This window comes from Cydia amplana, chromosome 12, assembly GCF_948474715.1.
Source record: "Cydia amplana chromosome 12, ilCydAmpl1.1, whole genome shotgun sequence".
Taxonomy (NCBI): domain Eukaryota; kingdom Metazoa; phylum Arthropoda; class Insecta; order Lepidoptera; family Tortricidae; genus Cydia; species Cydia amplana.
The window spans coordinates 11,409,045-11,423,059 of NC_086080.1; the positions used below are offsets into that span (position 1 = coordinate 11,409,045).

The window sequence follows — 14,015 nt, forward strand, 5'->3', positions numbered from 1 at the left end:
CGTTCATCGATTCTTGCACTGTTAAATTGACTTTGATAATGGATTATTTTCGCTAATTTTCGGTAACCTTTATCATTAGTTATGGGTCTTTCACATCTAACTTCATATGTAGAGCAATTATCTACTTTAGAACGCGAATGGCCCATTTGAATATATTTAATTGCTTAAAGGAAAGGAAAGTCCATGAGGAATATTGGTTATAACTGCGTCCATAAGTCCCATTATCGATTGGCTTTTTGGTCGCTTATATAGCGAGTACGAATGAGTCTCAGTATGATTTCCGATAATGTACCTATAGTTATTGCGGATCTCACATTCACATTTATACACTGGGTTCGGATCTGAGGTTATGCTCTCAAAAGCAATGGGAATAATATGGAAATAGCCCTATGGACTTATGGGCTATGGCTATGGCATTGGACAATAAAGTTTGGACAATGGTCGCGCCCGTGTTTACCGACCACAGACCACCGGCGGTGCGGCGCTATGCTCTCGACGTATGGAAGCGGAGCTATAGGTATGCACTGGAATATCCAACTTGCTTGCCTATATGCTCTTTTGATTCTGTGTACTTACCATATTTTTTCGACATCCTCTTCAATTTCACATTAATGACACTGTACGAAAAACGGAACAAACAGAAAGATGAGTTAACTGCCTTAAGGAGATACTGGATTTGAAGTGATACAGGATACGTTTGTATAATCCCTTGTGCTCATGAATTATCCATATTTGTATCGGGTTACATACACCGCATAACCGCGTGTAGCACTTATAGAGATTCTTTCAACATCTTATTAACACGGACCACGGTGTTTAAAAACATAACAGAGAAGACAAAAGATATATCGAACACAATTCATCTTAATCATCACGTGCAGTAGCGTTATATACCTACTGTATTAATGGTATTTTCTTTCCAATAAAATTGCGATGCCTATGGCCTATAATAAAATACCGAAGTATACAAAAGGATTAAGGGAGTTGTTTCTTTTATTAACGGTGTATAGCTGTGGCTACAAATACACATGAAATTGCGTAAAAATATTTTCTATTGGTTAAATATCCAGACAGGAAAATAGGGAATAAGTACTTTTGAATGGAGAAGCGGCTAGAGTCAGACCAAGAAAAGTCTGCAGCAGATTTGATAGCCCACGCAGTGCAAGTGTTATTTTAAACGTGAAACTTCTATGAAATTATGACGTGTAATTAACACTTGCACTGCGTGGGCTATCAAATCCGCTGCAGACTTTTATTGGTCCGACTCTACCTGACAAGCTGACATCGTCCTGTTTCCTATTAAGTAGTAGGATATTTTTCTCTGTATAGCAGTGTTTATAGGGGAACATAGATAGGCACTCATTTTTAACAGCGACGTATTTATTATGCTGATTTGTTAATAAAAACAAATACAGCGATAAGACCGCCTGTTGCTACCTTTATTTGCATTGTAAATCAAAAATGTAAAATTATAAAAAAAAAACAGAATAAGCAACAACAAAAACATGGCGTTAGTGCAGGGTGGAGGTAGACGGGCTAGGTATGGCTGGACCGTCATTGAGACCGAAGAAATGTAAATCTGTTTTTAAATTTTGTTTTTCTTTTGGTGCAATAAACAATATTTATTTATTTCTTTTCAAACTTAAGTTAGGTTATTTTATAATATGAATATAAAAATAAAATACAAAAACAATACAAAATACATATAAACATATTATAATAAACCTAACCTAGGGTGCCGCCAGCAGCGGGGCAAGGCTCAAGCTGCCGGTGGTCAGGGCTGCAGAGAGAAGAACCGGCGGACTATCCGCGCCGTGTCCAAGATCACCGCCTTCTGCATCTAAAAAATCAAAATGTACGAATTATGACGGGTGACTCACAGCTAGTCGGCTGCGTTGCAAATAACATTTTATGATAGTTCAACTTGAATACATAGTACCTACATATGTCTGTTAGCATACTTATGTACGTATAAGCGTCATTGAGCGTCATTCTTGAATACACGCACGTAGTACGCGTGGAGGTATTTCATTCATTCTGTCATAATCTATTATCAGCTCGTGCTCGCAAAGGCCGGCCGCTGCACTTTGATCTATACAATTGACTTAATCGAATAGTCCATTTATTACTGTATCGCTATTTTATTTATGGCTTCAAAAGAGCTAGAAAGAATTTGTGAATGAGATAGAGCTTTCATAAGTTTTTTACAGACAGTTATAGGTGCAATGGGTAACACAAGGGGCAGTTCGGGAAAATCTGGACTGTACCTACATATAATAAAGGAATTGGTAGAATGCTTATAGAATAGCAATACCTACATTGTATGATAGATTCAACAGAAATTTGAGGGTCAAGATGACATCGTATATCGACAAACGCCAAACGAAAAGTTAAAACGTATCTGGATGTCAATGATGCTACGAAAAGACAAGTGCCAATTTCCATACTTTATTATGGAATCAAATCCTTATGACGTTTATTATCAACGATTGTCATCTTGGATAGGCCTCCATATTTGCAACTAGGAAAACCATACTTTATTCGAAAAACATGCATTTTATCACATGTTATGTGCACATGTGAGCGCGACTAACGCCTAAATGCGTTTTTTGGCCGGAATGTATAACAAAGAGCATGTGATATTCCAACAATATTTGAATTTAAATTTTCGTTCATAAATTTAATAAAGTATAAATTTAATACGAATTTGATTTCCATAACCTATTTAAGTTTGAGCATGATAAGGTTGCATCTACTACTACCAACCTTACTTTGAAAAAGATGGCATTAGTCATGGTCTGTGGCCGACAACAAACAATGATTTGTTTACTTTAGATATCGCTCTTAAACAGACTAATAGATGCAGAGAAGCTTACCTAGTGCAAGACGAATGGCCACCCACAAAATGCATTTTTACTGTAACGGATATCTAAATGGTAGTGCAATATGGAACCGCTATCGGTTGATGTCAAGGATAGATAATGTTTTGATGGGAATTTATCGCTCTTTGCGGGCCCGTGGGCGTATTCAGATTTAAAAAAATACGGTGTCAATGTCAACTTGTTCCGCTCAGCATCATGTACGGGAGCGGGAGGGATATATTGAATTTGCCATGATATTGGCATCCTATCCATTAAGACTGAATGCACCTCCTGGGTGTGCCCAAGGATACGATATACGAGCCTGCGACTAGGAGCGGTCTTTTATAGACGATAGATGATGTTTGCTTTTTACCGGTTAATGGAAGGATCGAATTTTGTCTACAATAGGTGGTGTTAGCGGTGTAAACGTTTGTTATATTTTTCTAGTGACTTTTGTATTCGATACCGTACTTGAGAGCGTAGGCGCATGGTAACCCCAATGAGGGTCCGATCGATGGCCATGTGGGCGCAACACCGCGCATAAATGAGCCTTTTGTGCTGTAAATTGGTTATGAGGGCTTGAACGATTGCAGTTACGGAATTTAAACGCCTTTTGCAGCTCACGCGGAAGAAAGGGCACTATTTGAAAGCTTTTAAAGCAAGCGTGTCAGTCGGCATGTTTGTTTAACTCGAATTTAGGGCGCATGGCTTTCTCGGGACTGGCTTTTTCTGGTCGCTGGTAAAAAAATGTTTAGATAAGGAAATGTCGCAACGGCAAGCAAAACAATGAAGGCTTAATTATATTTTGTTACTTTCTTTACGGTTATAGTGAGGTGGTTGACCTGCGTAGGTGTTTATTAGCGCATTGCACGAGAATAGTACCTCGTCTGCGTTGCCTCACTGAAATTGTGAAACAATAGAAGAATAATCACTAAATACAATCAAAGATTGGCTAGAGATCCAATCTTGACGCTGACTTATTAAATGTTCTATAAGTTACAAGACAAAGAACCGATTGCAAAAACTGCCGGTAATCGTTATTTATTACTTAACTAAAATGTTGTTGTTAGACAATTCCCTGTAGCTGCACCTCGCCTTAAAACCAGCATCTTAGTTGGTTATTATAACGAATGAAACTGTTATCTGACTGCTTTATATTATTAAATGGCTGGACTGGAACGACAGTTATGTATGTAATGATTTATGTTAATATAATCGCGTAAGGGTAAGTAATGCAGGCGTAGGGCCGCCGTGTCCAATGTTTAATCAAATGCGGTATTATCACAGTATGGAGACAATATCAGTAATCGATCTCCAGTTGTTTAGTTTAGTACCGTAAAATGGAGTGAGTAGGGTCATAACTGAAATTCAAACCTCGATAACATTTTATTTTTACATATGAAAACTGAATGGTGTACCTATACAGGGTGCCCAGTAATTAATGGATAACCATCTAACCACCAACAGGGCACCTTAGGCTGGTCCAGAAAATGCACTTATAGGTCTAGTAAAAGTTTCGTGGTTTTCGAGATAATCGAATTTATCTGTCTTTTTTAATACCATACTTCAAATTTTGAAAAGTTCTCTCGAAAACCACGAAACTTTTACTAGACCTATAAGTGCATTTTCTGGACCAGCCTAATGTGCCCTGTGGGTGGTTAGAAGGTTATCCATTAATTACTGGGCACCCTGTATAATAAGTGTTCCGGACGTTTGTATTTTAGTTTTTATTAATAAGCGGTAGCATTGTAACTTATCAAGCTATAATTAACTGTCTATGATGCTCAGTAGGTAACTAGGTACCTCCTTTCCACCATGCCTGTTGCCTTTTGTATGGAACATCCCTGGAAAACTGCTTCGATAAGATCAAAGTACTTTTCATCGTCTACGAAATAATGACATCAAATGACCATAATACCGGCAATCAAATTTATTACCCGGAATGATATATCAGTTAGGGGCTGAATTCGTAATGATGTACGTTACATTCACAATACGAACTAACGAGGAGGACATGATTGCAGCGGGTCATTACATCATTATAGCGTTAATGCACTGCCGGCTACGTTGGACACCAACTGCTAGATTGTTTACGCTATTATTTTAAGAGATTTCAGATAACGATGTAAAGGGTCTATTGTAAGAGATAAAGGCATAGTCTCTGTAAAATTAGTATTGATTGTGTGAAGTAGTCATTAATGTTTTGTTTACCTAAGTATTCCTTTTTATTGTGCGAGCTTTTTATCTACGTTAAATTTCATTTCATTTTTTACTGAGATTATTTTGCAGCCTGTAATATATTTTCGGTTAAGTACGGTGTAATAATTTGCTTTGTAAGCATCGAATACTCTTATAAATGCATGATAATCTAATCATAATAACTCAAGCAAATGGGCGCCATAAAAAACAAATGATTTTAATCTATTAACAACGTAGTCATGCCTTCATCCCCTGTAACTTTTTAATCAAACTATTAGTTCCTGGTTGTTTAGTAGAATTAGCGTAAATGATTATAGGTCCGCGTCCCCCATGCTCATAGCTTAATTAGTCCCGGTCGGCATTTGCATCGGGAGTCGACTGCCCATTGTTTTCCCGATATGGCTCGCCAACATGCCCTCGGCGCCCTTCTAGGTTCGTAATTAGAATACGTACCTATTTTATTTTGAAGGTCGCGATGATGATGAACATTTTCAGTTTTTAGAGGTACAACCTATACTATTATACGCAGTTATAGGTATACATAGGTTAGGTACCTAGATTGCCACCTCTACCCCCAACCCTATTAGGATAGTGAGGAATGTTGTGTAATTTAATTAGACAACGTTTACGAATAATATTGTCTGTGAGATTACTTGGGTAACTGTTTGTAAGATTACCTTCTTTAAGATATACATATATTTTAAATATAGGATATTTGTTATTTTTTCTTAGTGTTCGTTTATTTGGGTTGGGGTTTCATGTAAACATTTAACTATATCCTTTCTATCATCTTTGTCACTTAATTCTGCAATTGCGCATACTACTACATTACCTATCTTAATGTGATCATTATTGTACTATGTCGAATCATTATTTCCTTCTTTTCAGGTTACTGGTTGGTGCTCCATTAGGACAGAATCTTCAGCCGAACACCAACAGGTCCGGAGCCCTGTGGAAATGTCCACTCACAGCGGGGACGAGCGACTGCGAACAAGTACCCACAGACGGAAAACGAAGTGAGTACATACCGTAATACTCCTAGTATATATTATAACTATAATGCATTTGATCAGATCATAGATTATTTAAGTCATTTACAAGCGTTTGACTTATCTTACACATACTACGAAGTTTTCATTTCTACTTTTCTCAATTTATTCGTGCGGATTTTCTACATTCTTTGGTTACTAAGTACTTACTTTAATAACTCAATTTTCCACGGCAAACTATCATCTCGCACATCATGCAGAAACATCAAAGAGAAGCCATAAAAGCATTCTAAATGATCGTCCAATTAAATTGATTATTGAATTTTATATATGTATGTATTTGTTTTTCATCAAAGAAACATTGAGTAGTTAAATATATATATATATAACATAAACTAAAATAAACCTAAGAATGAGTAAAACTAAAAAATATATCGTCCAATTTTTATAATTAATGTCAAACTAACTAAAGTACTAAATTATTCTTAAACATGTATCAATGATGAGAATGATAATATTTGGTTACTTATCACAAATAGTGCAAATGTAGAGTGAAGCACATTAGTTGTATTAAGGGTTTGTTACTTAGAATAGTTAAAACACCAAATAAATTTAGAACACCGTCGTTGTAGTAAATGCAATACACCAACCCGTAAATACTTGTTTAATTCAACTGGCACAAGAGCATCTAAAACCTAGATATAAGATATGCAGCAACGCGGTTGTAACGCCCCTGGATTTACTGACACCCATAGGATACGATCGCCAACAGGTGGACCGTACGCTTGTTTGTTACCGACGTGGTATATAAAAAGAAGTAAATTAATATTTCTTAAGTGTTAAATGATAGCCTACCAACCGCAAACATAAGGATTCAGGTAATTTATATGATACGATATTCCTGTGACAAGTCACTAGCTTATGTCCCCAATAGTAATTCAAGTTCATTAAATAGATTTATCTTTCGGTCCACATGGGATAAAACAAAGCCGAAGCTGGTATTATTTGGCTCGAAACGAACCCACTCAATTATGAACTGCTAATAAAATTGTTGTCTGTTGTCGGTGGCGCCCCAAACAGCGGCTCACGCCAAAGTAAACAAGAGTAAGTGAGCTGTGGTCTCAACCTCCTTTATTAATCATTAATTATGCTCTTGAACTAATCTCGACTAACCATACTTTTGATTCTACTAATCGTCTGCTACGATTCCAGATCGAACCCATTAATCATATAACTCGCAACGCATGCGCATCCAAATGACTGGTTGTCTGGACTTTATTTGCATCAATTTACTATATTTTGTATATAATCAATTATTAATCATTTATTTACACCCCTCTGTATTTGGGATTCAGTATGCTGACATTAATTAAATATAAAGTCAATTTGCGAAATTAATCTCCAATACAGAACGTAATTAATCGTTAAATTGCACCGACCCGCTTGCAAACACCCACCCACATGCTTAAGCAAAAGCACCTGATGTACTTATTTATATTTATTTTCTGTTTGCCAATGAAGTAAACGAGTACGAGTATAAAATTCATCAATGTGTTTCTTAATATATTTAGTGATATTTATTTAGACATGTTTTTAAGCAATTTAGATATATTATTGTAGATCGTAGCGAGTAGTTTATAATTAGTCGAGAAATTATTTATACCTAATGATATAGAATACAACAAAAATATCATACGTTACGGATATTATTTAACATAAGCATTTTGAAAGGTGACTGGTAATTGGCGGTAATGTATCAAAATTTAACCAACTACTCATACAAATAACATATTACAAAACATAGAAATTAACAGCCCATGGCGCTTTGAAATGAATAAATGAAATGACACCAACACCACTATATATCTGGTATCATGGACACTATCGTTTAACACGATGGCTAGAACTAAATAATGCTGGGCTAAATAACATCTTAGATTAACAGGTAGTTACTCATTTAAAAATTATAATTTAATTGGTGTCCTTCTGGTGAATTAACGTATCGCCATAATTAACGATATCAGTACCAGCTCAAAATTAACATAGTAGTTTCCGATTAAGTCCATTAACCCGAGACCACAAGTTTGAGTCGTATCTTCACGTGAGTTGATTGCAGGTTTGCAGGAGATTATCGTCACCGCCGTACAGCCTACGCCTGTCACCGTTTTCCCACTTACTCGTATCTTAGGCCTATCTGTTTTTGAGTTTATGCATGTTTAGTTTACAGTTCCATGCAAATTGTATTATACTTTGTGCGACGCACAACGGATTTTGATTTTCTGGCTCATTTGCAACGATTCTTATTATTACTTTGCTGTCACTCTCTCTGCATCATACACGCCTGGTTGCAATGCTTTGCATTTACCAATATTACGAAATCGGTTTGCAATTGGGATCAAGATCAATTTTACTTTGGTTATATTAATAAACCAAAGCGAATACAGTTGCGCTTGTCCTTGTACATGAAAACAGTTTTTACCAGTGTGAATAATAGTTTTGGGATATTTTTAATAACATGCTTGATTTTATAGTTTTGATCATCATTAATTATAATCATCATGAGTCCTAATCGATACAGCTTTTCAAAATTTTGTAAAGTGACGCAATCAATAACATGTCATTGTGATTCTGATTTGAGTTGCTGCTATAACGATTTTGTGGCAACATTGTACTGGTTGCTTCTGCTATGTTAGTGGTATGTACCCGGTGTGGTATTCTAATAGAAATCTGTTGATGTTTAGACGTGGATTCTGCGCACTTGTTGCCACCGCTGTCTGAGGAGATCAAGAACGGGCAGTGGCTCGGCGTCTCCGTGGCGAGTCAGGGGCCCGGTATGAAGGCAGTCGTCTGTGCGCATAGGTAAATATTATTAATTGGTCTATTTAGCTAAGTATTATTTAAAAAAATCATTAAAGAAACCATAGGTTAATGTTATGATTAGTTTGATCATAACATAATCTTCCTAGCTGTTTTTCCTACTGCTAGCTAAGGAATGACATTCAATGAATGACATTTCGTACCTACACAACTTCCGAAAAACTTATTGATACGAGCTGGAGTTCGAAAATCACACGCCTAATTGCTAGACTACCAACGCTTTTTAACAAAGGCTCTACTACTAGATTGATGTCTAGGAATATAAAAAATATCTACAGATCACAATCATATATCCAACAGATGCTGCAGATCCTACGTATGTATGTATATGTAAAGTACTAAAACATACTAATTACTATTACAGGTATATTCGAAAGTCGGGGGAGTCGCAGTTCGGCCAGGGGCTGTGCTATACGCTGACGAACAATCTCGAGGTTGCTGACATGTGGGAGCCGTGCTTGGGGAAGCCAACCGCCAGGTATATTAATTATACTCGTATTAGGTACATACTCTACAAAAATAAGTGAACTAAAGCACTGGAATACACAAAGCCACTTTTTTGGCGTAGGTCACTTTATTCTACTTGCATATTACACGTCCATCAAAATAGCAAATATAATAATGTGTTCTATCGGTATACGTCTTTTAACCGTAGTAGGTAGATATGATGTACGGTCCCGTACTACATTACTTATACGGTAACACTGGTTGTCAAAAGTTAACGTTTGATATTCAGTTACCATAAATATAATATACCTATATGTGGCCGTATAGCGCCATTTTGTTTGGCTGACAATATCGGGGGCACGAATTTTTCTTAGACCTCTTTTACAATCAATCAGGAACACGTACAAATAGCAACACTCTCAACTGTACATCGGTGGACCAATTACAAAAGGCATAAGGTCCACCGATGCACAGTTAACAGTGTGGGCGATGGTACTACATATATTGTCTAAAAAAATGTTCTTCATTTGTCTGACGAATTCTTTTTAACTATCACCTTTAACTTGTTCATCAATGTGTTTCCAGGGAACACGAAGAATACGGCCTCTGCCAAGTTGGAGTGAGCAGCTCCCTCCTAAAGGACGACACGCTGCTGCTGGGCAGCCCCGGGCCGTATGCGTGGCGAGGAACCATTTTCACGCTGGATGTGAACGATGATCTGTTCAAACGCGACAGCTTCTCGCATATGGCGCCGGTTGTTGACGGGAAGAGTCCAGTTGAGAAATATAGTTATCTAGGTAAGGAAATTGATATAAACCGGGATTAATTTAAATGAGAACGTTTAAAACAAATGTCAAAACGACATTTCTGTAGGAAAATAATACGATGAGTGATACAAATGTGGACCCTGTTTATGAACGTAATGGAATATAATGAACTAATAATCATAATTTCGTCTAAATTGAGTTTGAAGCAACACAATATCTTAAAACCACTATAAACGTCATCTTTTTTTGCGAAATAATCCCTCAGCTGGCTTAGCTTAGACAAAACTAAATTTATTATACACAAGAGTGACATCAGAACTGCATGAACATCAGGGGACTTTAAACAGGCCTTGACCATGGTTTATTTACATTCCAGGCATGTCAGTAGCGGGGGCGAGCTTCTTCGGCAACACGTCATCGTACGCGGCGGGTGCGCCCCGGTCCCGCGGCACCGGTCAGGTCGTCATCTTCAGCAAGCGTATCATCCAAGATTGGGGCTCTTCGGATATCGACATCCTCGAAAGAAATCTTATACTTGATGGAGAACAGTTCGGGTCCAACTTTGGATATGAGGTGTCGTCGGCCGATGTCAACGGAGATGGGTAAATCCTTTCTTTTTAACTTTATCATTAATTAATGAGCATTAATAGATATTGAAGCTTGCCCAATAGAGAATAGCTAAAACCCAACATTGATGTCAGTTGATGTCTAGAAAGTAGAATGAGGATCAATTTTATAAATCTGAAAATAAACAAATGACTATTTTATTTATATCGGAGACCATAGTGCAAATTTGTATCGCATTTTCCTATCCTGCTGATTGCCGCTACAAATTTAAAACGAGTCTAATCATAAATAAATAGAATTATGAAATTAAATATACATTTAATCAAAGTCAAAAGAACTTTTGTATTGTAGAACAATACAATACAAATTATCTTTATCAACAAAACTTACAAGAGTTAAAACTTCTTCATATGTACCTAAATAATTTTTACATTTCCAGAAGGTTGCGCATTGATTCACAATACAAGTATTGTTCACATGTTTCAGATTACCAGATCTCCTTATTGGCGCTCCATTCTACTTCTCAAGAGATACCGGTGGTGCTGTTTATTTATACATCAACGATAAATATCGTTTTTCTCAAAAGTATAATCTAAGACTTACGGGTAAACAAGAATCTCAATTCGGCATAGCGATAGCAAATGCTGGAGATTTAAACAAGGATGGTTGCGAAGACGTGGCTATTGGAAGTCCATACGAAGGCAACGGAGTGGTATACATTCACCTTGGTGACAGAAAGAAAGGATTGCATACTAAGGCAGATCAAATGATTACTGCAGAGTCGTTGCCTAGTGTTATGAAGACATTCGGTTACTCGTTGTCTGGTGGTGTGGATTTAGATGCGAATGGGTATCCAGACTTACTTGTTGGAGCTTATGAAGAAGTAAGTTTTATTATTGTAATCAACGATATGATAAAATCTTTAGAATTACACAATTACTGGTGGTTTTATCCTACTGGCTTTAATGTATGTTCTTATGGCATATATTTAACATTACAGAGTGGAGTAGCCCTTCTCCGTACAAGACCAATCATCGACATTAAAACCTCTATAAAGCCATCGAAAACTATCATCAACATCGATCCAACAATACAGGCTTGTGAAATGAATGGAGTAAACTACACCTGTTTTAAATTCCAAGCGTGCTGCATTATAAAATCTCTAGTCAACACACTTCAAAATTTACTGCATAATGTTAATTATGTCATAGAGGCTGAAACTTTTCCTGGCGGAAAGAAATTCTCTAGAGTGTTCTTCGATTCAGATAAAAGTAATGTTATCGATAAGACAATACAACTGCAGAAGGATACTGAGGTTTGCAGGGAACATTGGGTGTATCTGAAAAATAATACAAGGGACATTCAAACACCTATCAAAGTAAGTATACCTACGTACATTTCCAAATCATGCCCCGACTCTGTCATCAAAAAACTGGGCAGGATAAGAAAGTGATTTATCTACTAACCTTAGTATTTCACTTAACAAGTAATACAAGTTTTTTTTTTAATTTGTATTGTTAAAGTTTATTAAAATTATTATTAATTATGAATGTTGGATAAAAAAATCAATCTATACTTGGTTAAGCAGATTTTGACAGTAGAAAAAGGCGCCAAATTCAAATTTTCTATGGGACTATATCCCTTCGCGCCTACATATTTCAAATTTGCCGCTTTTTTCTACTGTCAAGATCTGCTTGACCAGCTATACATCCAAAATTACGTTGAAAATGTAACCACTTTTATTTCAATGTTGGACTCTTATTAATCTACTTATACCTATTTTAGTTTGTACTTTTTCTCGCCTTTAAAATAAAATTAAAAACATATGTATGTATGACTCAATTTCAGTTCCAAGTAACGTACAAAATAGTTCACGAAGTGCCTAAATACTCGACGACACGTGTGTTGCCCAACATCGACGATTATCCCGTGCTCAATGCAACAGCGACATCTACATTCACCGCGAACTTCTTGAACGACTGTGGATCAGATGGAGTGTGCATCAGCGACCTTGTTGTGGACCCAGTGTTGCAACTTCCGAAGGGTAAGAGCGATGACACACGCCCCCTAAGGGTCTCCCCAAACTTATCGACGCGGAATCGGCAATGCCAATAGAAATGAAACTTTATGTCCACGCAATAAGAGCGAAAAAGACGCCGACGCGTCGGCCGTCGACGGCCGAACGGAGCCGAAGCGAACCTTACCTGTTTATGCTGTTTACTATCGGCTTTCGCCGAATCCGCGTCGATAAGTATGGGGAGACCCTAATTCGCAGGCTGAATACTTTTTACTGATCTCATTAATATAATAGAGATTTGGTCTTCATGTTCGATCCGATTCTTCAACCATACCCTATATCTTATACCTTTAAACGAGCAATTATTGTATATTGATTGATTTATTTATATGTATATATATTTTGAGGATCTCGGAAACAGCTTTAACGATTTCGATGAAATTTGCTATATGGGGGTTTTCGGGAGCGGAAACTCGATCTAGCTAGGTCTTAATATCTTTGGGAAAACGCGCATTTTTGAGTTTAAATATGTTTTCCGAGCAAAATTCGGTCTCCCAGATATTGTACCTATATATAATATACTTTAACTGTGGATAAAAAATCTAATTACGAACAAATATTCTGGAATACTATAACGTTATTTATATAACTCCGTAGCCATTAAAAATCTAAACTAAAATATAAATTGTAACTTTTTTTGTTTGCAGCTGATGTTGGAAAATCATACACTTTAACATTGGGTCAGGAAGATGAGATTAAACTGTCTATTACTGTCTATAACTACGGAGAGTCCGCTTACGAGAGTCACTTGTTTGTGCAGCATCACTCTAGCCTACATTATATCGCTGCTAATATTAGCGTAAGTACCCACTGACATTTCATATTAGCAAGTCTTTCACTAATAGAACAAAATTCTTCACTTTGCTTAGTCAAGAATTGTGAGGAATCATCTGAGTACTCGTCCCCACCGAGCTTAATGTGGGTACTGTGATTAGTTCATAAATTAAGTAAATAAGCCACAATAACAAAAGTAGTTGCAGTTTCAGCTCCTCATCATTCATTTCTACTGCTGTGTAATGTGTTATTTAGATTTTTGAAGTGAAAACTTCTTTAGCGGCGCTGGGCACTTTTTGAGGTGGGGAAAAATGATAAACTTGAGACAGCGTAAGGCGATCACGTGACCGTAAGGGGCGTAAGGCGATCACGTGACCGTAAGCCCCGTAAGGTGGCCACTCATAATTTAAATCGCATTTAAATCAATAAAGAAAAACTCAATGTTATTTGACATTTA

General features: G+C 36.9%; 1 protein-coding gene across 2 annotated transcripts in view; it reads left to right on the plus strand.

Annotated features, from left to right (window-relative positions):
* LOC134652949 (integrin alpha-PS1) overlaps nt 1-14,015 on the plus strand; it is an 89,397-nt gene that overhangs the window by 72,105 nt on the left and 3,277 nt on the right. The window contains exons 2-11 of one of the 2 annotated variants that reach the window (XM_063508187.1): nt 5,949-6,076; nt 7,130-7,153; nt 8,791-8,908; nt 9,291-9,404; nt 9,959-10,170; nt 10,517-10,742; nt 11,194-11,590; nt 11,708-12,085; nt 12,556-12,751; nt 13,432-13,583. In XM_063508187.1, coding sequence (XP_063364257.1) covers nt 5,949-6,076; nt 7,130-7,153; nt 8,791-8,908; nt 9,291-9,404; nt 9,959-10,170; nt 10,517-10,742; nt 11,194-11,590; nt 11,708-12,085; nt 12,556-12,751; nt 13,432-13,583 — 1,945 coding nt within the window. The remainder of the gene's footprint in view (nt 1-5,948; nt 6,077-7,129; nt 7,154-8,790; nt 8,909-9,290; nt 9,405-9,958; nt 10,171-10,516; nt 10,743-11,193; nt 11,591-11,707; nt 12,086-12,555; nt 12,752-13,431; nt 13,584-14,015) is intronic. The other variant, XM_063508188.1, reaches the window with a different exon arrangement.